This window comes from Culex quinquefasciatus, chromosome 3, assembly GCF_015732765.1.
Source record: "Culex quinquefasciatus strain JHB chromosome 3, VPISU_Cqui_1.0_pri_paternal, whole genome shotgun sequence".
Taxonomy (NCBI): domain Eukaryota; kingdom Metazoa; phylum Arthropoda; class Insecta; order Diptera; family Culicidae; genus Culex; species Culex quinquefasciatus.
In genome coordinates this window covers 96,258,643-96,284,132 of record NC_051863.1, presented here as the reverse complement: position 1 = coordinate 96,284,132, position 25,490 = coordinate 96,258,643, and the positions used below count along the sequence as shown (strand labels likewise).

Here is a 25,490-nt window from a genome sequence, read left to right as displayed (position 1 = left end):
AATTTTAGAATTTTAGAATTTTAAATTTTAGAATTTGAATTTTAAATTTAAATTTTAAATTTTGAATTTTAAATTTAAATTTTAAAATTTTAAATTTTAAATTTTAGAATTTTAAATTTTAAATTTTAAATTTTAAATTTTTAGAATTTTAAATTTAAATTTTAAATTTTAGAATTTTAAATTTTAAATTTTAAATTTTTAAATTTTAAATTTTAGAATTTTAGAATTTTAAATTTTAGAATTTTAAATTTTAAATTTTAAATTTTTTAAATTTTAAATTTTAAATTTTAGAATTTTAAATTTTAAATTTTAAATTTTAAAATTTTTAAATTTTAAATTTTAAATTTTAAATTTTAAATTTTAGAATTTTAAATTTTAAATTTTAAATTTTAAATTTTAGAATTTTAAATTTTAAATTTTAGAATTTTAAATTTTAAATTTTAAATTTTAAATTTTAAATTTTAGAACTTTAAATTTTAGAAATTTTAAATTTTAAATTTTAAATTTTAGAATTTTAAATTTTAAATTTTTAGAATTTTAAATTTTAGAATTTTAAATTTTAGAATTTTAAATTTTAGAATTTTAAATTTTAAATTTTAAATTTTAAATTTTAAATTTTAGAATTTAGATTTTAAATTTTAGAATTTTAAATTTTAAATTTTAGAATTTTAGAATTTTAAATTTTAAATTTTAAATTTTAAATTTTAAATTTTAAATTTTAAAATTTTAGAATTTTAAATTTTAGAATTTTAGAATTTTAAATTTTAAATTTTAAATTTTAAATTTTAAATTTTAAATTTTAGAATTTTAAATTTTAAATTTTAAATTTTAAATTTTAGAATTTTAGAATTTTAGAATTTTAGAATTTTAGAATTTTAGAATTTTAGAATTTTAGAATTTTAGAATTTTAGAATTTTAGAATTTTAGAATTTTTGTATTTTTGTATTTTTGTATTTTTGTATTTTTGTATTTTTGTATTTTTGTATTTTTGTATTTTTGTATTTTTGTATTTTTGTATTTTTGTATTTTTGTATTTTTGTATTTTTGTATTTTTGTATTTTTGTATTTTTGTAATTTATTTTGTATGTGTGGTGTATAATTTTTTTCCTATGTTTGTGTTGTTGTTTTCTTTCTGGTTTCATTGGTGTTTTTGTACTTGTTTTTTTTTCTGGCGAAAAAAAAAACGCTATAGGTTGTCGTCGTTGCTGTGGCGTACGCAATGGCTAATACTGTTGAAGTCGTATGGATGTGGGCCTCCACCAACGATGTTCTGGCCAAACTCGAATCGCTTAGCGAGACACAAAGATACCGGACATCCGTGTCAATCATTGTCGGAAATGTAAAAATGGGGTGGCATGTTCCGCCGGCTGGAATTGGAAAGAAGCTTTTGAGTTTTGTTTGAAAGCTTTGCCAAAATTGGACACTAACCTTAGTCTGATTAGTTTCATCCGGACTGAACTATTCAGATCGAAATTTGGAACCGGCATCCCAGTTTTTGAATCACTGTCAGCGTAACATGGCGGAAGAACCGCCGGAGAGATTGGTGTAGCTGGTGACCCGGATTTCTAGTTTCGCGACTCCGACGCAATCCTCGATACCGGCCATCTGCAGCAGCTTCTTCGGGACCGGGGCCGGCACAATGCGAACCGGATTGAGGTGCACCAGGACGGTAACCGCACTTGCCAAAGACCTTGCAGAGCACGGTGTGGGGCTTGCCGATATTGTTACCCCAGTAACCACGGCGAACCGGCATGACCGACAGCTTGGCCAGGATAATGGCACCGCGGATGGCGGTGGCCACTTCCTTGCTGCACTTGACGCCGAGACAGATGAGGCCGTTAGAGTCACCGATGGCGACGAACGCCTTGAAACGGGTACACTCCGGCACGAGTCTGCTTTTGGACGGGCATGATCTTCAGCACATTCGTCCTTGAGCGAGCGGTTCAGGATCGGGAGCGAGTACAGGTAGATCTCCTCCAGGGTGCGGATCTTGCCATCGCGCACCAGCTCGGTCACTGGATCCCATTCCTTGGAGTCTTCCTTGCCGCGACCACGGCCCCGTTCGCGTCCCCGCGGCTCGCACCTCACACCGGCACCACCGCGAGAACCAAATCCTTGAAGATTTGTCCGTTTCGGAACTGTCTCCGGTGCAGAATCGTGGGTCCGGGAAAAGCAAAACGCCGCTCAGCAGCAGGCGGACCTGCTGCGACACTCAACGAGATAAACAAAATAAAAATAGGTTATGTTTGCTGTTAGTTTACTACTTGCGAAAGATGCGAACAGCTGATCCTGACAGCGTAACGCATTGGCTGTGGCGGACTGGGCAAAAAAAAATGCGCCGCAAACATGGTGTTTGCGATTTTGCAAACTTTTTGCTTCAATATCGAAAACATTTTTTCCAATATCGCAAACATTCTCGATGATTTCGGAAATTTCCAATGTTTTCGAATTCGTCGCAAATATTTTTCGGATCCAACGACCAGATTTTGTTCCGTGTAGTTTTTGCCCTGTAGGCCAAGAAGACGGCACTTGTTGGTCTCAATTTTGTCATATTCGGAATCCTCAGAAAATTTTACATTAGATTGAGGTTTTGGAATTTTGAATTTGATTGGAAAAAATGCCATTTAGAATTAATTAAAATATTATTTAGAATTTTGTCGGATTAGGGGTAAAACAAGTTTTCGCCTACTTGATACAGCATTTGACGTATTGATCATAGGGTAAATAAGATCTATTTCTTTTTTCAAAAGTGTTTTATTTAATTATTTTTTAAATCAAAATTACAACTCCAATACTTCTAACTTACGTGAAATTGACCGAGGATTCCGAATATGATAAAATTGAGACCGAAATGTGCCGTCTTCTTGGCCTACAGGGCAAAAACTAACGTTGTAAAATGTTTGTTCTAGTAAAATCGTAAAACTATAAGAAAAACTGCGATTGGCCAAAAAGTTAATACCGTAAGCTTATAGTCCATGAAATTACCTATCTTTTGACCTATGGGAGTATGGATGTTGGAGGCTGTTGCAAAAAGATATTAAGGTTTAAAAAAAATCCATTTTTAACAGTAATTTGCAAAAGCTATGAGAAAAAGTTAAACCAATCCTGGATGTCCATACACCCAGAGTAGATCGGCCGGTTTTGAGAGTATAAAGATCAACGAATGCGAGGAAAAAGGAACTGTGGGCGGACGGAGAGGATAATGCCCGAAAATGTCGTGAGGTTTTTCCTCAAGAAATATTTCAAACGCTGAAAGCTTGTCGTCACTCACACATTCAAGTTATTTCGCATGTATTGGTGTCAAAGAGCTTCCTGGAGTTTTTGTATGTATTGGTGAAAAAGGTCGCTTGCTACGCTTGTATTGGTGAGACACGATGATTTTCTTCTTTTTCCTTTTAGGGCAAAATATCATGAAACAAAAAATCATTTCGAAACCGATAATTTATTGGTATGGAGAAAAACGATTTAATTCAACATTATTTTATAACAATAAGGTATTTTACTGCTAAAACAAGTGATGGCCTCATGGCTCCAGCGCTCACGGTCACTGATGATCGAAGTCGGCGCTCGAGACCAGGAAGTGACGGTTCCGTTCGCGCGCTGGTCCTTGAGGGAATCTTGGCCGCGGTCGCTGATGATCGAAGTCCGCGCTCGAGACCAGAAAGTAACGGTTTCGTTCGCGCGCTGGTCCTCGAAGGAATCTTGGCCACGGTTGCTGATGATCGAAGTCCGCGCTCGAGACCAGGAAGTGACGGTTCCGTTACACGGGCTGGACACGCCCATGGACGGTTCCGTTACTCGTGCTGGGCCTTCAGGGAATCTTGGCCACGGTCGCTGATGATCGAAGTTGGCTGTGTTGAAGATCGCCTTCGGCGTTTGACGATCAACACCGTGTTGCGGTTCCATGCTGACCTTGTAGATTCTGTAAAAGGAGGAAAAGAAAAAAAGAAGATTAGAATTATCACGTTCTGTTACAAACAGATAAATAAAAATATATAAACAACATCGTGGATAAACAAAAACTTTTTTCTGCAAACCTCACCATTTGCTTCTTATCAAACATTCCGAACCATGTGCAGAATTGTCGTGGTGGTCCTCGAGAGAATCCTGGCCACGGTCGCTGATAATTGAAGTCCGCACTCGAGACCAGGGAGTGACTGTTCCGTTCGCGCGCTGGTCATTGAGGGAATCTTGGCCACGGTCGCTGATGATCGAAGTCCGCGCTCGAGACCAGAAAGTGACGGTTCCGTTCGCGCGCTGGTCCTTGAGGGAATCTTGGCCACCGTCGCTGATGATCGAAGTCCGCGCTCGAGACCAGAAAGTGACGGTTCCGTTCGCGCGCTGGTCCTTGAGGGAATCTTGGCCACGGTCGCTGATGATCGAAGTCCGCGCTCGAGACCAGAAAGTGACGGTTCCGTTCGCGCGCTGGTCCTTGAGGGAATCTTGGCCACCGTCGCTGATGATCGAAGTCCGCGCTCGAGACCAGAAAGTGACGGTTCCGTTCGCGCGCTGGTCCTTGAGGGAATCTTGGCCACGGTCGCTGATGATCGAAGTCCGCGCTCGAGACCAGAAAGTGACGGTTCCGTTCGCGCGCTGGTCCTTGAGGGAATCTTGGCCACCGTCGCTGATGATCGAAGTCCGCGCTCGAGACCAGAAAGTGACGGTTCCGTTCGCGCGCTGGTCCTTGAGGGAATCTTGGCCACGGTCGCTGATGATCGAAGTCCGCGCTCGAGACCAGAAAGTGACGGTTCCGTTCGCGCGCTGGTCCTTGAGGGAATCTTGGCCACCGTCGCTGATGATCGAAGTCCGCGCTCGAGACCAGAAAGTGACGGTTCCGTTCGCGCGCTGGTCCTTGAGGGAATCTTGGCCACGGTCGCTGATGATCGAAGTCCGCGCTCGAGACCAGAAAGTGACGGTTCCGTTCGCGCGCTGGTCCTTGAGGGAATCTTGGCCACCGTCGCTGATGATCGAAGTCCGCGCTCGAGACCAGAAAGTGACGGTTCCGTTCGCGCGCTGGTCCTTGAGGGAATCTTGGCCACGGTCGCTGATGATCGAAGTCCGCGCTCGAGACCAGAAAGTGACGGTTCCGTTCGCGCGCTGGTCCTTGAGGGAATCTTGGCCACCGTCGCTGATGATCGAAGTTGGCTGTGTTGAAGATCGCCTTCGGCGTTTGACGATCAACACCGTGTTGCGGTTCCATGCTGACCTTGTAGATTCTGTAAAAGGAGGAAAAGAAAAAAAGAAGATTAGAATTATCACGTTCCGTTACAAACAGATAAATAAAAATATATAAACAACATCGTGCATAAACAAAAACTTTTTTCTGCAAACCTCACCATTTGCTTCTTATCAAACATTCCGAACCACGTGCAGAATTGTCGTGGTGGTCCTCGAGAGAATCCTGGCCACGGTCGCTGATAATTGAAGTCCGCACTCGAGACCAGGGAGTGACTGTTCCGTTCGCGCGCTGGTCATTGAGGGAATCTTGGCCACCGTCGCTGATGATCGAAGTCCGCGCTCGAGACCAGAAAGTGACGGTTCCGTTCGCGCGCTGGTCCTTGAGGGAATCTTGGCCACCGTCGCTGATGATCGAAGTCCGCGCTCGAGACCAGAAAGTGACGGTTCCGTTCGCGCGCTGGTCCTTGAGGGAATCTTGGCCACGGTCGCTGATGATCGAAGTCCGCGCTCGAGACCAGAAAGTGACGGTTCCGTTCGCGCGCTGGTCCTTGAGGGAATCTTGGCCACCGTCGCTGATGATCGAAGTTGGCTGTGTTGAAGATCGCCTTCGGCGTTTGACGATCAACACCGTGTTGCGGTTCCATGCTGACCTTGTAGATTCTGTAAAAGGAGGAAAAGAAAAAAAGAAGATTAGAATTATCACGTTCCGTTACAAACAGATAAATAAAAATATATAAACAACATCGTGCATAAACAAAAACTTTTTTCTGCAAACCTCACCATTTGCTTCTTATCAAACATTCCGAACCACGTGCAGAATTGTCGTGGTGGTCCTCGAGAGAATCCTGGCCACGGTCGCTGATAATTGAAGTCCGCACTCGAGACCAGGGAGTGACTGTTCCGTTCGCGCGCTGGTCATTGAGGGAATCTTGGCCACCGTCGCTGATGATCGAAGTCCGCGCTCGAGACCAGAAAGTGACGGTTCCGTTCGCGCGCTGGTCCTTGAGGGAATCTTGGCCACCGTCGCTGATGATCGAAGTCCGCGCTCGAGACCAGAAAGTGACGGTTCCGTTCGCGCGCTGGTCCTTGAGGGAATCTTGGCCACGGTCGCTGATGATCGAAGTCCGCGCTCGAGACCAGAAAGTGACGGTTCCGTTCGCGCGCTGGTCCTTGAGGGAATCTTGGCCACCGTCGCTGATGATCGAAGTCCGCGCTCGAGACCAGAAAGTGACGGTTCCGTTCGCGCGCTGGTCCTTGAGGGAATCTTGGCCACGGTCGCTGATGATCGAAGTCCGCGCTCGAGACCAGAAAGTGACGGTTCCGTTCGCGCGCTGGTCCTTGAGGGAATCTTGGCCACCGTCGCTGATGATCGAAGTCCGCGCTCGAGACCAGAAAGTGACGGTTCCGTTCGCGCGCTGGTCCTTGAGGGAATCTTGGCCACGGTCGCTGATGATCGAAGTCCGCGCTCGAGACCAGAAAGTGACGGTTCCGTTCGCGCGCTGGTCCTTGAGGGAATCTTGGCCACCGTCGCTGATGATCGAAGTTGGCTGTGTTGAAGATCGCCTTCGGCGTTTGACGATCAACACCGTGTTGCGGTTCCATGCTGACCTTGTAGATTCTGTAAAAGGAGGAAAAGAAAAAAAGAAGATTAGAATTATCACGTTCCGTTACAAACAGATAAATAAAAATATATAAACAACATCGTGCATAAACAAAAACTTTTTTCTGCAAACCTCACCATTTGCTTCTTATCAAACATTCCGAACCACGTGCAGAATTGTCGTGGTGGTCCTCGAGAGAATCCTGGCCACGGTCGCTGATAATTGAAGTCCGCACTCGAGACCAGGGAGTGACTGTTCCGTTCGCGCGCTGGTCATTGAGGGAATCTTGGCCACCGTCGCTGATGATCGAAGTCCGCGCTCGAGACCAGAAAGTGACGGTTCCGTTCGCGCGCTGGTCCTTGAGGGAATCTTGGCCACCGTCGCTGATGATCGAAGTCCGCGCTCGAGACCAGAAAGTGACGGTTCCGTTCGCGCGCTGGTCCTTGAGGGAATCTTGGCCACGGTCGCTGATGATCGAAGTCCGCGCTCGAGACCAGAAAGTAACGGTTTCGTTCGCGCGCTGGTCCTCGAAGGAATCTTGGCCACGGTTGCTGATGATCGAAGTCCGCGCTCGAGACCAGGAAGTGACGGTTCCGTTACACGGGCTGGACACGCCCATGGACGGTTCCGTTACTCGTGCTGGGCCTTCAGGGAATCTTGGCCACGGTCGCTGATGATCGAAGTTGGCTGTGTTGAAGATCGCCTTCGGCGTTTGACGATCAACACCGTGTTGCGGTTCCATGCTGACCTTGTAGATTCTGTAAAAGGAGGAAAAGAAAAAAAGAAGATTAGAATTATCACGTTCCGTTACAAACAGATAAATAAAAATATATAAACAACATCGTGCATAAACAAAAACTTTTTTCTGCAAACCTCACCATTTGCTTCTTATCAAACATTCCGAACCACGTGCAGAATTGTCGTGGTGGTCCTCGAGAGAATCCTGGCCACGGTCGCTGATAATTGAAGTCCGCACTCGAGACCAGGGAGTGACTGTTCCGTTCGCGCGCTGGTCATTGAGGGAATCTTGGCCACCGTCGCTGATGATCGAAGTCCGCGCTCGAGACCAGAAAGTGGCGGTTCCGTTCGCGCGCTGGTCATTGAGGGAATCTTGGCCACCGTCGCTGATGATCGAAGTCCGCGCTCGAGACCAGAAAGTGACGGTTCCGTTCGCGCGCTGGTCCTCGAGAGAATCCTGGCCACGGTCGCTGATAATTGAAGTCCGCGCTCGAGACCAGGGAGTGACTGTTCCGTTCGCGCGCTGGTCCTCGAAGGAATCTTGGCCACCGTCGCTGATGATCGAAGTTGGCTGTGTTGAAGATCGCCTTCGGCGTTTGACGATCAACGCCGTGTTGCGGTTCCATGCTGACCTTGTAGATTCTGTAAAAGGAGGAAAAGAAAAAAAGAAGATTAGAATTATCACGTTCCGTTACAAACAGATAAATAAAAATATATAAACAACATCGTGGATAAACAAAAACTTTTTTCTGCAAACCTCACCATTTGCTTCTTATCAAACATTCCGAACCATGTGCAGAATTGTCGTGGTGGTCCTCGAGAGAATCCTGGCCACGGTCGCTGATAATTGAAGTCCGCACTCGAGACCAGGGAGTGACTGTTCCGTTCGCGCGCTGGTCATTGAGGGAATCTTGGCCACGTTTGCTGATGATCGAAGTCCACGCTCGAGACCAGGGAGTGACTGTTCCGTTCGCGCGCTGGTCCTTGAAGGAATCTTGGCCACCGTCGCTGATGATCGAAGTTGGCTGTGTTGAAGATCGCCTTCGGCGTTTGACGATCAACGCCGTGTTGCGGTTCCATGCTGACCTTGTAGATTCTGTAAAAGGAGGAAAGAAAAAAGAAGATTAGAATTATCACGTTCCGTTACAAACAGATAAATAAAAATATATAAACAACATCGTGCATAAACAAAAACTTTTTTCTGCAAACCTCACCATTTGCTTCTTATCAAACATTCCGAACCACGTGCAGAATTGTCGTGGTGGTCCTCGAGAGAATCCTGGCCACGGTCGCTGATAATTGAAGTCCGCACTCGAGACCAGGGAGTGACTGTTCCGTTCGCGCGCTGGTCATTGAGGGAATCTTGGCCACCGTCGCTGATGATCGAAGTCCGCGCTCGAGACCAGAAAGTGGCGGTTCCGTTCGCGCGCTGGTCATTGAGGGAATCTTGGCCACCGTCGCTGATGATCGAAGTCCGCGCTCGAGACCAGAAAGTGACGGTTCCGTTCGCGCGCTGGTCCTCGAGAGAATCCTGGCCACGGTCGCTGATAATTGAAGTCCGCACTCGAGACCAGGGAGTGACTGTTCCGTTCGCGCGCTGGTCATTGAGGGAATCTTGGCCACGGTCGCTGATGATCGAAGTCCGCGCTCGAGACCAGAAAGTGACGGTTCCGTTCGCGCGCTGGTCCTTGAGGGAATCTTGGCCACCGTCGCTGATGATCGAAGTCCGCGCTCGAGACCAGAAAGTGACGGTTCCGTTCGCGCGCTGGTCCTTGAGGGAATCTTGGCCACCGTCGCTGATGATCGAAGTTGGCTGTGTTGAAGATCGCCTTCGGCGTTTGACGATCAACACCGTGTTGCGGTTCCATGCTGACCTTGTAGATTCTGTAAAAGGAGGAAAAGAAAAAAAGAAGATTAGAATTATCACGTTCCGTTACAAACAGATAAATAAAAATATATAAACAACATCGTGCATAAACAAAAACTTTTTTCTGCAAACCTCACCATTTGCTTCTTATCAAACATTCCGAACCATGTGCAGAATTGTCGTGGTGGTCCTCGAGAGAATCCTGGCCACGGTCGCTGATAATTGAAGTCCGCACTCGAGACCAGGGAGTGACTGTTCCGTTCGCGCGCTGGTCATTGAGGGAATCTTGGCCACGTTTGCTGATGATCGAAGTCCACGCTCGAGACCAGGGAGTGACTGTTCCGTTCGCGCGCTGGTCCTTGAAGGAATCTTGGCCACCGTCGCTGATGATCGAAGTTGGCTGTGTTGAAGATCGCCTTCGGCGTTTGACGATCAACGCCGTGTTGCGGTTCCATGCTGACCTTGTAGATTCTGTAAAAGGAGGAAAAGAAAAAAAGAAGATTAGAATTATCACGTTCCGTTACAAACAGATAAATAAAAATATATAAACAACATCGTGCATAAACAAAAACTTTTTTCTGCAAACCTCACCATTTGCTTCTTATCAAACATTCCGAACCATGTGCAGAATTGTCGTGGTGGTCCTCGAGAGAATCCTGGCCACGGTCGCTGATAATTGAAGTCCGCACTCGAGACCAGGGAGTGACTGTTCCGTTCGCGCGCTGGTCATTGAGGGAATCTTGGCCACCGTCGCTGATGATCGAAGTCCGCGCTCGAGACCAGAAAGTGACGGTTCCGTTCGCGCGCTGGTCCTTGAGGGAATCTTGGCCACGTTTGCTGATGATCGAAGTCCACGCTCGAGACCAGGGAGTGACTGTTCCGTTCGCGCGCTGGTCCTTGAGGGAATCTTGGCCACCGTCGCTGATGATCGAAGTTGGCTGTGTTGAAGATCGCCTTCGGCGTTTGACAATCAACACCGTGTTGCGGTTCCATGCTGACCTTGTAGATTCTGTAAAAGGAGGAAAAGAAAAAAAGAAGATTAGAATTATCACGTTCCGTTACAAACAGATAAATAAAAATATATAAACAACATCGTGGATAAACAAAAACTTTTTTCTGCAAACCTCACCATTTGCTTCTTATCAAACATTCCGAACCATGTGCAGAATTGTCGTGGTGGTCCTCGAGAGAATCCTGGCCACGGTTGCTGATAATTGAAGTCCGCACTCGAGACCAGGGAGTGACTGTTCCGTTCGCGCGCTGGTCCTCGAAGGAATCTTGGCCACGTTTGCTGATGATCGAAGTCCACGCTCGAGACCAGGGAGTGACTGTTCCGTTCGCGCGCTGGTCCTTGAAGGAATCTTGGCCACCGTCGCTGATGATCGAAGTTGGCTGTGTTGAAGATCGCCTTCGGCGTTTGACGATCAACGCCGTGTTGCGGTTCCATGCTGACCTTGTAGATTCTGTAAAAGGAGGAAAAGAAAAAAAGAAGATTAGAATTATCACGTTCCGTTACAAACAGATAAATAAAAATATATAAACAACATCGTGGATAAACAAAAACTTTTTTCTGCAAACCTCACCATTTGCTTCTTATCAAACATTCCGAACCATGTGCAGAATTGTCGTGGTGGTCCTCGAGAGAATCCTGGCCACGGTCGCTGATAATTGAAGTCCGCACTCGAGACCAGGGAGTGACTGTTCCGTTCGCGCGCTGGTCATTGAGGGAATCTTGGCCACCGTCGCTGATGATCGAAGTCCGCGCTCGAGACCAGAAAGTGGCGGTTCCGTTCGCGCGCTGGTCATTGAGGAATCTTGGCCACCGTCGCTGATGATCGAAGTCCGCGCTCGAGACCAGAAAGTGACGGTTCCGTTCGCGCGCTGGTCCTCGAGAGAATCCTGGCCACGGTCGCTGATAATTGAAGTCCGCACTCGAGACCAGGGAGTGACTGTTCCGTTCGCGCGCTGGTCATTGAGGGAATCTTGGCCACGGTCGCTGATGATCGAAGTCCGCGCTCGAGACCAGAAAGTGACGGTTCCGTTCGCGCGCTGGTCCTTGAGGGAATCTTGGCCACCGTCGCTGATGATCGAAGTCCGCGCTCGAGACCAGAAAGTGACGGTTCCGTTCGCGCGCTGGTCCTTGAGGGAATCTTGGCCACCGTCGCTGATGATCGAAGTTGGCTGTGTTGAAGATCGCCTTCGGCGTTTGACGATCAACACCGTGTTGCGGTTCCATGCTGACCTTGTAGATTCTGTAAAAGGAGGAAAAGAAAAAAAGAAGATTAGAATTATCACGTTCCGTTACAAACAGATAAATAAAAATATATAAACAACATCGTGCATAAACAAAAACTTTTTTCTGCAAACCTCACCATTTGCTTCTTATCAAACATTCCGAACCATGTGCAGAATTGTCGTGGTGGTCCTCGAGAGAATCCTGGCCACGGTCGCTGATAATTGAAGTCCGCACTCGAGACCAGGGAGTGACTGTTCCGTTCGCGCGCTGGTCATTGAGGGAATCTTGGCCACGTTTGCTGATGATCGAAGTCCACGCTCGAGACCAGGGAGTGACTGTTCCGTTCGCGCGCTGGTCCTTGAAGGAATCTTGGCCACCGTCGCTGATGATCGAAGTTGGCTGTGTTGAAGATCGCCTTCGGCGTTTGACGATCAACGCCGTGTTGCGGTTCCATGCTGACCTTGTAGATTCTGTAAAAGGAGGAAAAGAAAAAAAGAAGATTAGAATTATCACGTTCCGTTACAAACAGATAAATAAAAATATATAAACAACATCGTGCATAAACAAAAACTTTTTTCTGCAAACCTCACCATTTGCTTCTTATCAAACATTCCGAACCATGTGCAGAATTGTCGTGGTGGTCCTCGAGAGAATCCTGGCCACGGTCGCTGATAATTGAAGTCCGCACTCGAGACCAGGAGTGACTGTTCCGTTCGCGCGCTGGTCATTGAGGGAATCTTGGCCACCGTCGCTGATGATCGAAGTCCGCGCTCGAGACCAGAAAGTGACGGTTCCGTTCGCGCGCTGGTCCTTGAGGGAATCTTGGCCACGTTTGCTGATGATCGAAGTCCACGCTCGAGACCAGGGAGTGACTGTTCCGTTCGCGCGCTGGTCCTTGAGGAATCTTGGCCACCGTCGCTGATGATCGAAGTTGGCTGTGTTGAAGATCGCCTTCGGCGTTTGACAATCAACACCGTGTTGCGGTTCCATGCTGACCTTGTAGATTCTGTAAAAGGAGGAAAAGAAAAAAAGAAGATTAGAATTATCACGTTCCGTTACAAACAGATAAATAAAAATATATAAACAACATCGTGGATAAACAAAAACTTTTTTCTGCAAACCTCACCATTTGCTTCTTATCAAACATTCCGAACCATGTGCAGAATTGTCGTGGTGGTCCTCGAGAGAATCCTGGCCACGGTTGCTGATAATTGAAGTCCGCACTCGAGACCAGGGAGTGACTGTTCCGTTCGCGCGCTGGTCCTCGAAGGAATCTTGGCCACGTTTGCTGATGATCGAAGTCCACGCTCGAGACCAGGGAGTGACTGTTCCGTTCGCGCGCTGGTCCTTGAAGGAATCTTGGCCACCGTCGCTGATGATCGAAGTTGGCTGTGTTGAAGATCGCCTTCGGCGTTTGACGATCAACGCCGTGTTGCGGTTCCATGCTGACCTTGTAGATTCTGTAAAAGGAGGAAAAGAAAAAAAGAAGATTAGAATTATCACGTTCCGTTACAAACAGATAAATAAAAATATATAAACAACATCGTGGATAAACAAAAACTTTTTTCTGCAAACCTCACCATTTGCTTCTTATCAAACATTCCGAACCATGTGCAGAATTGTCGTGGTGGTCCTCGAGAGAATCCTGGCCACGGTTGCTGATAATTGAAGTCCGCACTCGAGACCAGGGAGTGACTGTTCCGTTCGCGCGCTGGTCCTCGAAGGAATCTTGGCCACGTTTGCTGATGATCGAAGTCCACGCTCGAGACCAGGGAGTGACTGTTCCGTTCGCGCGCTGGTCCTTGAGGGAATCTTGGCCACCGTCGCTGATGATCGAAGTTGGCTGTGTTGAAGATCGCCTTCGGCGTTTGACAATCAACACCGTGTTGCGGTTCCATGCTGACCTTGTAGATTCTGTAAAAGGAGGAAAAAAAAAAGAAGATTAGAATTATCACGTTCCGTTACAAACAGATAAATAAAAATATATAAACAACATCGTGGATAAACAAAAACTTTTTTCTGCAAACCTCACCATTTGCTTCTTATCAAACATTCCGAACCATGTGCAGAATTGTCGTGGTGGTCCTCGAGAGAATCCTGGCCACGGTTGCTGATAATTGAAGTCCGCACTCGAGACCAGGGAGTGACTGTTCCGTTCGCGCGCTGGTCCTCGAGAGAATCCTGGCCACGGTTGCTGATAATTGAAGTCCGCACTCGAGACCAGGGAGTGACTGTTCCGTTCGCGCGCTGGTCCTTGAGGGAATCTTGGCCACCGTCGCTGATGATCGAAGTTGGCTGTGTTGAAGATCGCCTTCGGCGTTTGACGATCAACGCCGTGTTGCGGTTCCATGCTGACCTTGTAGATTCTGTAAAAGGAGGAAAAGAAAAAAAGAAGATTAGAATTATCACGTTCCGTTACAAACAGATAAATAAAAATATATAAACAACATCGTGGATAAACAAAAACTTTTTTCTGCAAACCTCACCATTTGCTTCTTATCAAACATTCCGAACCATGTGCAGAATTGTCGTGGTGGTCCTCGAGAGAATCCTGGCCACGGTTGCTGATAATTGAAGTCCGCACTCGAGACCAGGAAGTGACGGTTCCGTTCGCGCACTGGTCCTTGGTCGCTGATTATCGAAGCCAGCGCCCGAGACCAGGAAGTGACTGGTCAAATTCCCGTGCAAAAGGGAATTATAAAGTGCTGTACTTGTGCCTGTGTTCTATATAGAGTCTCGATCTGTTTGGTAAAAATCTAGTTTTAACATGTTATGATATTCTTAGCAAATTTGTTTTTGTTGCATTCACGCAGTCTTTTGTGGAACTTACCGTATTGTCATGATCATAGCTGTTTTTGATTCCAGATTTATGTGAACTTTTTAAATAATTTTAGCTAATTCCCTACTTATACATTTTTTCTACAAATATTTAAACTAATTATAGTTAGATTTGGAAACCGTTTACCCGCGGCTTACTCGGGGTTAGTTGGTTACATATTTCGGGATAGGAGAAGGTTGGTAGGACGACCTAGATTTTTGTCTTAAGGCTACAATATTCTATATTCCTAAACAAAAAAAATTCAAGAGATTCAAAAAGCTATTTCCAATTCATTAAATATTAGTTCATGTATTTTGGAGCAAAAACTCCTAATTTATCATTATTTAAAGTATGTATTGTTTGAGGAAAGTTATCGATTCCACTCAAATCAAAACAAAATGGAATCTCATCACTGTTTCGATCAGCAATAATGAAACATTCCATTTGTTGACAAAAATCAACAACAATTAATTTTTGTACTATTGCATAACATCTATTGTGAAGCACGAAGAGCGATCGTACTTTAACAAAACTTTCACCTATTTTAAAGCATGAATTTGGACTAATCCTTATATCATCAAAAAATCCGTTACATGAAAATCGGCAGATTTCATCTCTTTCAAAATCAATGCCGATGGTTGTTTCTAATAATTCAACTTTGACACTCCTTGGTCGAAGCAAACGAAATTCGTGTTCTTGATATTTTAGATATGACTGGTAAGCTATTTTGTACGTTTCTTTTATAGAAATTGATTTGCTTAAATTTCTTCTATTAAAACTTGCTCTAGAATACTGTTTTATTTCCCTATTCTTACTTTCGAAACGGCGACAATCTGTATTTTCTAAGGGACCATTTTGCAAAATAGCTGATGGATAGTGCAGGAGAAAGTGCATTTTAGGTTTCAAAGGTTTATTGAACAATTCTTTGAATGATTTGTGATGTTCTTGAATCATGTTTTGAAGTGTATTTATGTCATCTATACTAAAAGATGGTTTGAATGTAAACAGTACTAATCGACGAAGTAATAACAAATAATTCCAATGCGGGTTATTTACTTGTATTAAATCACCAATCATCATTGGAAGAAACTCAAGAAAAGTGAACATTTCACAAGAAGACATTTTCAAACTTTCCTCTCTTAATTGAGATTGAGTTATTGCTTCTGATATGTTATTTATTTGGTAAATACCATAATCAAATAAATCTTTTCTTTGATTGATAATTTCCAAGTCCAAAAAATTATGATTAGCTATAATCTCTCTCAATCCTAGCGCAACAGCAAATGGGCAGATACCTTCGCCAAAATCGTGCATAGGATCGAAAGTCATTGCATGAATGACGTTAAAAGTTGGAATTGCTATGAATGGACATTTAAAATTTATTCCCATTTCTTTTGGATCGCCATCGATATGCTGCAAGTACTGGTCATGATTTCTTAACTTATTTTTGTTTTCTAGAAACATATTTTGTGTTTCATCTTTAGTAGATGTACATACTCGGCAAAATCGATTTGAATTGAAACCTGTCGTAAAACCACCTATGTAATTTAATGATAGATTATCGCCAGTAAATGCACATAATACTGGATAAATTGTAACAGTTCGATTGACAGTGACTATTTCGATACCCGTTGTTTGTAACTCTGTTAAATTTTCGACAAGGCGATTAAACACAATATCAGGATTAACTTTTTTTAACTTTGATTTTATAAACATTGCAGGAATTAAGGAACTTAATTTTGCTCGGAATCGTTTAGGAATAACGGGACAGGACAAGTAGAAAGCACATTGAGCATTTTTTCCTTTGTGTGCTCCTAAAGGATTATCCGGCTCAAAATCATCGTTATATAAGAAAATTGGTAAATATAATTTTTCAGGATCAAGTTCATTTTCTTTTGTTTCCCATGAGTTGCCTTGAATGTAGTTTGATATTTTCCCAGAAGCATCATTTTTTAGTTTGGCAATATTTGAGAGTGTTAACTCAAGTAAATTTTCACGTTCAAAAAATAATTTCAAAGCGAATTTTAAATCGATATTACATACATTCTCGTCTTTTCTGTCCAAGATCCGTTCCCCGCCTTTTGTTATTGGCTGAATTACACTACTTACTACGTCTACTTGAGGCTCCTTATACAAATCGTTTGTTTTAAGAAGGGATTGAACACTACTTTCAGCACTAATTTTAAACTTTTTTTTTGTATCACTTAATGTTTTGTTGTAATTTTCAAGAGATTCTGGTTTGATAAAATCTCTTAACTCATGATCGATTCCCGTGAAAAGTTCTGCTTTAAACGCTGTCAACTCCTTAATGAAATCAATAGCTTTCGTCCTACTAAGGACGCTATCACCAAGCAGCTTCAGAAGTAGTTTTAGCCAAATTTGGTCGAGTCTGTTAACATCTTGCAGCATTTCATTTTCTTCATCGCTGTCGCTGCCGCTCGAGATTCCATACTCTTCTTGGATGTCCTCTCTTCTATCGCCTATATCATTAAATCCATCATTCTCGTTTCGAAGTCCTTCCAGTACTGGTGGAAGTGCGACTGGCATATTTTCTTCTGCTCTGCACCAACGCAAAAAATGTTTTCGGAATCGTTGGTATCGATCAAATCTAGTATATCAGAAGCACGTAAATTCTTGCAAATCATGAATTGATATGTGCTCTACAAATTCGAATCGAGATGTGTAGCTACTCGGACACTCTGGACAGTTGAACATGTTTGTAACCTTCGTTCAAATGTATTTGACTTGTACAAATGCCCTGTGGAAGAGAAAAAAAGTTAAATTAAAAAGTAGTATCAACAAAGAAATGAAGATTATATGAATCCTACTTGTTGTGTTTTTGTTGGTGGCTATTACGGACTTCCGTAGAATTTGGGAAAAAGACTAACGCTCCGGCGGTTTACCAACCAGACTGTCACGTGGTAGCAAAACCTGACTATTCGGTGTAATGACTTTGACTGACAGTATCACAGCAAAAAATCCGATGGTAAAATCGCATGCAATCTGGTGAGAGTCATATCGACGCTGTCGTGCTATCATGTCGCACCCGCCATTTCGACGTTCCGAGAAAAACGCGTTTTAATGTTTGACCTTGAATAAACAAAAACGAGAGCACGCAATGTAAACAATGAATAACAGGTTTTTTTTGGTTGACCATTCAGTGCGTTGCCCCGAAGTTTGGTTGAAATTGGTTGCTGCAGTCCCGAGTTATAATTACAAATGTTTACGGTAGTCTTACTTGTACGTGCGTCAAACGCATCCTGACCTGCAATCCCTTTGGCCAATTGTCGCACTTACATCAATTTTCAGGGAGTGACAAGATTGAAACTTCTTTCGTATGAAAAGTGACAAAAATCCGCGGAGCTTTTTTGGTTTTTATTGAATATCTCAGGATTGAAATCGAACAGGAGCGTTTGGTACGGTATGTCCACGCATCCTTCCTCCCCTGTAGATTCTGTGAAATGTGTTCCGTTCTCAGAATCCTCTCTGCGGAAAACACAACGTAGTAGGGCTGGCCGCTTTAATTTTTGCAATACATTTTCGGGTGTTCTCGGATGTACTGCAATTATTAATAATGACAAGAAAAGTGCTTGTGGCGTAATCTAATCACAAGACTTTCCAGCATGCTTTCATCGGACTGGCTGCGTTTGTGTTAGATTAGATTAGATTAGATTAGTTTAGAATATCTCAGGATTGAAATCGAATTTTGGGGATCTGTGAAGATCAAAAGGTGAGGCATTGTGAGCTGCACAAAATTGCGTTCTCAACTCAATTTGGCCCAAAATGCACGTACGACAAGTAAGCACGACGGCGACGATATCCAGATTACCGAGTCTGCGCCCCAACCGTTTCGGCTATCTCACCGTCTTGTAAATGCTGTGTTCAACGCCGATGTACCAGTAGGTGTCCCGTACGTCGTATACTGAATTTACTGTATTCGATATATGAGGAACGTACAGCTACATCGGTGTTGATCCAACTAAATTCACACATCTGGATATGACTCTCACCAGATTGATGTTATTTGTGGGGTGGTCAAAATTAATTGATTTTTCTTTTGTACATGCTTTTTGTGTACACGTTTTCTCATACAATATTACATGCTTTTGCTCACAAAGGTGATGTGCATGCTTTTGCAAGCGATTTTACACAGAATTTTTTTTACTGTGTAGGGGCCTAGCTGTAAAACAGAGATATAAAGTCCAAACTCAGCTGCAATCAGCTGTAAAAGCGCATTTCCAGCAATTTCCAAAACATGTCAGCTGTTATTCACTGCAGATAAAGCGCTGTTAGTGCTGAACAATTACAACTTTTAGTGCTGATTGGTTACTTGGGTTTTATAGTCTATATTTCGTGTACACTCAAACCCCGATAGTATGACACCAACTGTTGTCAAACGAACGGGGTCACTTTTTAGTTTGACACCCCTTTTACACGGAGTTCCCACACACTACCAAACATTTGTTTTGATAGTGTGCGTGAGCACTGTGTAAAAAGTGACAGTTCATCACCTATTTTGTATGCGTGTAGGGAAATAAATAAATACAAAGGAAATTTCTCACTGTGTTCATTTGCGTTTATTAGTTTGGTTCTGGGATACATTCTTTATATCATTTCTCGAAATCAGCGATTAATGTTTCAACTTGTGGCACTGGATAATCACCGTCATAATTAAGCGCATAGAAAAATTTTTGGATGAAGATTAGTACACTTCGACAATCCACCGCGTATTGTAGATTAAACGCATCGTGCATTTTATAGTGCAGATCAATAGCTTCCATACAAGTTGCACAAGAGATGAGCAACTCGTCAAAAACAACGAAGTACCTTGTGATACAAGCGACGGAGCCTACCGCTATAATGTAAGGTTGGATCGTTACTTTCCTAGAAAGAGCATTTTCTTTCCGTTTTTTTCTCGTCTCGGCCAATGTTGCTTCCGTCTAAAAAATAAATGACGTTGTTTTCATTAGTAACAGCAGATATTTTTAAAATATAAAAATATTCATACCGGGATCATCGTGATAAACGCTTCTCGAGTCATAAATAGAGATGGACGGAACCGTTTCTCGCCATTGCTAACGAAATTTTCTCGTAGAATTAACGGGAGCGAATAGAAGGCGAGAAATATAGATCGATCTGAAAAAATATAAACATTATTTTCGGAAAAATCTTCTTTAAACAGTAAGTCATAAAGAAAAATTTCGGAGATGATTTAGAAAAATTTAATTAAAAATATGGAGAGAATATCGAGAATAAATTTCAGACTGGAGTTTGAGTTAATATTGAATGTTTTTTTTAAATTAAATATTGCGCGAATAAAATGACATCAAAACATTAAATCATACTCACCGTTTATTGCCGTTTCATTATTAAAGGTTTTAACAATCTCATCCGTCAGCTTCTGGTCATCGCGAAAATTTTTACGATAACCTTGGAAGATTTTAGAAAATTTTTTCAGGAAACTTGGCAATTTCGAAGAAATATGCAGAAATTGCCCATTCACTTGTACAAAATCCTTCGAAATCTTAAAAAAAAATCAATTTTGTAAATAAAGGAAGGCTGTCTGATTTTGAAATCTTACCAACTCGTTGGCTTTTTCGAAGTTATACAATATATTGTATTCGCTCATTTTAAAAGTTTCAGACATGATTTCATGCCGCCTGATCGGGAAACACTCATCCCAACATTCAAAGATTTCGTTTGAACGATTGTAGGGAATTGTGTTAAGACGCAGTTTAGAACCTGGAATTTAATTATTTGTATAGTCATTGTCGCGAGCTAGTAAATACAAATAGTCACTAAATACACCGTGCAACAATAATTTGCGCTTCAAGACGAGTCAGCTGTAAAAATAAAGGTCTCCTGTACACCATCTTGTTCTACACGCAAAACGGACATTAGGTATAAATTCCTAATTTTTAGTATTTTTTGAACTTATGTTCTAGCTTGTCAAATTATACCTAAAAATTAGTTTTTTTTTCTTCCTAAAATTTAGTATTTTTTTAGAACACTGAAGTACTTCTTCAAAATTCCTAAATTTTAGTATTTTTTTAGTTCAAGAATTGTGATTCACGAATTGACATGTCAATGTCAAAATAATTTCGCGGCTGTAAGTTTGTGTTCCATGGTGCTGCTGTTAATTTTCAAATTGTGGTAAGTGGCAAGGTAAGTTTTGTGCTGGGAACCGATCGGGAATACATTTTGAGTTGGCCGACGAAACTTTCCACGTGGCCACCCGGATCCGGTGCAGTCCCGGCTGGGTCGGCAGAAACGCAAAGCCGTACCCGACCAGCCAAAAGTTGTCGAACAAGTTCAAACAAGTCGAACCGCGGCAGGCCAGGTGCAAATCGAGCGGAGTTCCAAAGTGGGACCGCCGAGGATCGACGCGGGCCGTGTTGGCGTCACTCTGTCCCTCGCAGTGTGCTGGACCCGAACTGGACGCTCCACTTGCAAAACAGGTTCGGCTCTTCAAAATCCGACGCGTGGCACAGTTCTCCCAGGATGGGACAGAAGTTCCGTCGGGGCATCGCTGGATTTAGTTATGTAGCTTTTATTTTTGTTTAAGGGAACCACTTTTTGAGTGCCAAGGAGAACGGAACCCGGAGCATCTTAATTAGCGGAAGTGTGGCTCGCGTGTTTGTGGAAGAGGAGGAGGAGGACGGAACCTTCAACTCCCGGCGTGATTAATAAAGCCGCGTCTTCCCTCTCGTGCCCTAGAGGACGGATGTTTGCGGAAGAGCTGGAAAGGGGAAGTATAAAGGAACCCCTACCGGGGGAATTGTGCGACCCAAAATTGTATCCAGTTTGAGGTTGGCGGTTTGGTTGGGCGTTGCGGGTGTGTGTCTGTGCGTGTGAGTATGTATGCGTGTGTGAAAGTGCGTTTGTGCTCGTGTGTGTATGAGAGAGTGATAGGGTAGAGGAAGAGAAAAAGAGAGAAAGTGGTAGAGAGAAGAGGAGAGGGAGAGAAAAAGGAGGGAAAGAGACAGAAAAGGGGGAAAGGGAGAGAAGGAGAGAGAAAGAGTGAGAGGGAGAGAGAAAGTGGGAGGGAAGATGGACCGAAAATGTGGGAGAGAGAGAGAGAGAGAGAGAGAGAGAGAGAGAGAGAGAGAGAGAGAGAGAGAGAGAGAGAGAGAGAGAGAGAGAGAGAGAGAGAGAGAGAGAGAGAGAGAGAGAGAGAGAGAGAGAGAGAGAGAGAGAGAGAGAGAGCAAGAGAGAGAGCAAGAGAAGGGGGGGATAAAATGTGTGTATAAGAGAGAAAGAGAAAAATGGTGTTAGAGAGAGAAAAAGATATAGAGAAGAGAGAGAGATAGAAGAAGAGAAAAGAGAGGGGGGGAAAGAGAGAAGGAGAGAATATGTGGTAGAGGGAGTGAGAGGGAAGAGCGAGGGGAGAGGAAGAGAGAGGGTAAGAGAGTGAGAGTAAAAGTAGGATAGAGAAGAGAAGAGAAAGCAAGCGAGATATAGAGAGTAAGAGGAAGAGAGAGAGATAGAAGGGGGGGGGGGGGAATTTTTAAAAATCTTAAATTTCAAACGTTCTCAAACTAAAAAATCAAATATTCGGAAATTAAAAATATGTAAAGATTTTTATATTGGAGTTGCAAAAATATTCAAATATTAAAATAATAAAATATCAAAAATAAATAAATATGAAAATATTCAAAACCTAAAAAAGTTAATTATTCCAAAATTAAAATAAAAAATTATTAAAATGTTAAAATGTTAAAATATTAAAATATTATAATATTAAAATATTAAAATATTAAAATATTAAAATATTAAAATATTAAAATATTAAAATATTATAATATTAAAATATTAAAATATTAAAATACTAAAATATTAAAATATTAAAATATCTAAATATTAAAATATCTAAATATTAAAATATTAAAATATTAAAATATTATAATATTATAATATTAAAATATTAAAATATTAAAATATTAAAATATTAAAATATTAAAATATTAAAATATTAAAATATTAAAATATTAAAATATTAAAATATTAAAATATTAAAATATTAAAATATTAAAATATTAAAATATTAAAATATCTAAATATTAAAATATTAAAATATTAAAATATTAAAATATTAAAATATTAAAATATTAAAATATTAAAATATTAAAATATTAAAATATTAAAATATTAAGATATTAAAATGTTAAAATATTAAAATATTAAAAAATTAAAATATTAAAATATTATAATATTAAAATATTATAATATTAAAATATTAAAATATTAAAATATTAAAATATTATAATATTAAAATATTAAAATATTAAAATATTAAAATATTAAAATATTAAAATATTAAAATATCTAAATATTAAAATATAAAAATATTAAAATATTAAAATATTAAAATATTAAAATATCTAAATATTAAAATATAAAAATATTAAAATATTATAATATTAAAATATTAAAATATTAAAATATAAAATATTAAAAAATCTAAATATTAAAATATTAAAATATTAAAGTATTTAAATATTTAAATATTGAAATATTAAAATATTAAAATATTAACATATTAAAATATTAAAATATTGAAATATTAAAATATTCATATATTAAAATATTAAAATATTAAAATATTAAAATTTTAATATAATAAAATATTATAATTTTTAAAATATTAAAATATTATAATTTCAAAATATTCAAATCAATAAAAAAGTTGAGTTTTATGTAAATAAAAATATTATTGTATCATTTAAACCATTGTTTTCTTCAGCCTTCATATCTCTTGAATAATATCTAATTTGATCTTTGATTATTCCTAAATATAAGTTATTTTGGATTCCTTACTTTTCTAGAAAATATCTAAAATTTAGGCATTTATGTCTAGAATTTAGTAATAATCATGGTCCGCCATCTTGAATTATACATGAATACCAGTAATTTTGGTACCCTTACTTTTTCCAGAAAATACCTCAAATTTAGGTATTTATTCTTAGAAATAAGGAATATTCGTGGTCCGCCATCTTGGATTCTTCCTGAATATAAGTAATTTTTGATCTCTCACTTTTCTAGAAAATACCTGAAATTTAGGTGTTTATGCCTAGAAATTAGGAATGATCGTGGTCCGCCATCTTGGATTATACCTAAAAATAAGTTATTTTGGATCCCTGACTTTTCCAGAAAATACCTGAATTTTAGGTTTTTATGTCTAGAATTTAGTAATAATCATGGTCCGCCATCTTGGATTATACCTAAAAATAAGTTATTTTGGATCCCTGACTTTTCCAGAAAATACCTGAATTTTAGGTTTTTATGTCTAGAATTTAGTAATAATCATGGTCCGCCATCTTGAATTATACCTAATTATAAGTTATTTTGGATCCCAAACTTTTCCAGAAAATGCCTAAAATTTAGGTATATTGGTTCTTCAATTATACCTAAAATTTAGGAATTCTCGTACTAAAACTCGACTAGTAATTTTATTACTAATAGCCGATTAGTAATAAAATACCTTATTGCAGTCAGGTTCGATTATACCTAAAAATTAGGAATTTATACCTAGTGTCCGTTTTGCGTGTAGTGTCTTCTATCAAGCGCGTGGTAGGACGTAACAAAAATGATTTATTTTGCGCGCATTCAAGGGCTTGTTCTGGTGGACATACTGTGTGTGTGTGTGCGCGTTTATGTGTGTATGTGTTAAATTGATGTGAAAATAAATGTGGAAAAGTGCCTTTGAAAATAATTATTTTTACGGGTTACATTCCATTTAAAATTCAAAGACGGGTGCCAGCTCCTGTTGAGTCCAATGAAGCTCATTTTTGGGATTTGTGCTCAGTACGCCCCTCCCTTTTTATATGAAAAGAAGGTGATCAGGAAACCTTTAATCTCATACAAGGTTGCAAACTGTTGCATATTGTTGCATGATGATCTAATAATAATAGGTTACAACAAAACTAACTACAACAAAAAACTATGATGTCAACCTACTCAAATATAAAACGGTCATTGTCACAAGCGAATAAACACAAAAAGATTTAAAATATCTATCAATAATAGGCTCCATAAAAGTTATCTAACTACAAGTTTTTAAGGTATTTTATGTAAGGAAAGGAAATAAAAGCATAATGTTTAAAAGAAAAGAAATTTCGTTCAACTGTGCTGCCGCTCAAATCAATATTGAATTAATTATGCAGTTAGGTTCGAAATCATGTAAACTATCAGAAGAACTAATAAACTTTAGTACTTTGTTCCAGAAAACCGTAGAAAATTTACTTTTTCGTGAAATTCTAACACGTAACCTTATGGGCGGGACAAATTGGACTTGCGTTTTTCTCGGCTTGCTGTTTTTACATGTGGGACGGACTCGATTAGAGCGGCAGTGTAGCAGTTTAAGGAAAAATGCGAATAAGGGACCATCCATAAACCACGTGGACAACTTTTTGGGAATCTGTTGACCCCCCCCCCCCCCCTCGTGGACAATTGTCCATACAAAAAAAACTTTTTTGTATGGATCGTGGACAATCGCCATACCCCCCCCCCCTAAAGTGTCCACGTGGTTTATGGATGGCCCCTAAAGAGTAAAGGTTCATTTGGGACCATCCATAAACCATGTGGGGATGGGGGGGGGGTGTGTTTGTGGTTACTCCATACGATATTTTTTGTATGAGAATTGTCCACGAGAGGGGGAGGGGGAGGGGTTTAGATTTTCAAAAAATGTTTCCACATGGTTTATGGATAGTCCTTAACCAGATTTTGTTTTCTAACTACGATAGCAAAAGGAAAATCTACTACAAACAGCAATTACAAAAAAAACTGTTCATAAATCTTACTGTTGCACTCATCCTTCTCTTTTTCAGATAACTCTGACCAATTTTGGGTAGCCTGCTCTTTGAATTTGTCGTGTTTAGTTACCGATACTTTCTTAATCACTCGTTTACCTTTTTTGGGACCTTCTTCTTCGCGTTGGTGTTCTTGTAGGGTTCTGTATGCGGAAAATAGTTTTCCACGTGGTTTAATCTTTCCACTTCCTGGAACGTAATATGTGTGACAAGACTCTTTCGGGAACTGAAGCTGAATGATTTT

General features: G+C 40.8%; 3 protein-coding genes, 2 long non-coding RNA genes and 2 pseudogenes across 7 annotated transcripts; all 7 read right to left on the bottom strand.

The window, feature by feature from the left end:
• Nucleotides 1-1,491: 1,491 nt before the first annotated feature.
• On the bottom strand, nucleotides 1,492-3,906 carry LOC6038614 (annotated as a pseudogene).
• Nucleotides 3,462-5,822, bottom strand: LOC119769116. The gene is made up of 4 exons (XM_038261017.1): nucleotides 5,746-5,822; nucleotides 5,365-5,666; nucleotides 4,043-5,216; nucleotides 3,462-3,922 (listed from the first exon to the last, which is right to left on the bottom strand). Coding segments are annotated over exons 1-4 (1,554 nt in total). The 3' UTR covers nucleotides 3,462-3,921.
• On the bottom strand, nucleotides 5,085-7,398 carry LOC119769115. The gene is made up of 4 exons (XM_038261016.1): nucleotides 6,945-7,398; nucleotides 5,959-6,796; nucleotides 5,337-5,838; nucleotides 5,085-5,216 (listed from the first exon to the last, which is right to left on the bottom strand). Coding segments are annotated over exons 1-3 (1,293 nt in total). The 3' UTR covers nucleotides 5,085-5,216; nucleotides 5,337-5,837.
• A 3,801-nt stretch (nucleotides 7,399-11,199) lies between these two features.
• LOC119770510 lies at nucleotides 11,200-12,312 on the bottom strand. Its single transcript, XR_005278864.1, has 3 exons — nucleotides 12,211-12,312; nucleotides 11,757-12,090; nucleotides 11,200-11,636 (listed from the first exon to the last, which is right to left on the bottom strand). It is a non-coding gene; the product is annotated as an uncharacterized LOC119770510 (long non-coding RNA).
• Nucleotides 12,313-12,527: 215 nt separating this feature from the next.
• LOC119770501 lies at nucleotides 12,528-14,380 on the bottom strand. Its single transcript, XM_038265498.1, has 5 exons — nucleotides 14,107-14,380; nucleotides 13,653-13,986; nucleotides 13,201-13,534; nucleotides 12,747-13,080; nucleotides 12,528-12,626 (listed from the first exon to the last, which is right to left on the bottom strand). The coding sequence occupies exons 4-5, from the start codon at nucleotides 13,062-13,064 to the stop codon at nucleotides 12,588-12,590; spliced, it is 357 nt and encodes a 118-aa protein (XP_038121426.1). The 5' UTR covers nucleotides 13,065-13,080; nucleotides 13,201-13,534; nucleotides 13,653-13,986; nucleotides 14,107-14,380; the 3' UTR covers nucleotides 12,528-12,587.
• A 4,620-nt stretch (nucleotides 14,381-19,000) lies between these two features.
• On the bottom strand, nucleotides 19,001-25,479 carry LOC119770507. 3 transcript variants are annotated; one of them, XR_005278861.1, is made up of 5 exons: nucleotides 25,346-25,479; nucleotides 20,020-20,180; nucleotides 19,788-19,962; nucleotides 19,447-19,574; nucleotides 19,001-19,378 (listed from the first exon to the last, which is right to left on the bottom strand). It is a non-coding gene; the product is annotated as an uncharacterized LOC119770507 (long non-coding RNA). The 3 variants fall into 3 exon arrangements; XR_005278860.1 differs by lacking the exon at nucleotides 25,346-25,479 and adding an exon at nucleotides 20,238-20,323; XR_005278859.1 differs by lacking the exon at nucleotides 25,346-25,479 and adding an exon at nucleotides 20,245-20,322.
• LOC119770500 lies at nucleotides 20,492-21,362 on the bottom strand (annotated as a pseudogene).
• Nucleotides 25,480-25,490: the final 11 nt, after the last annotated feature.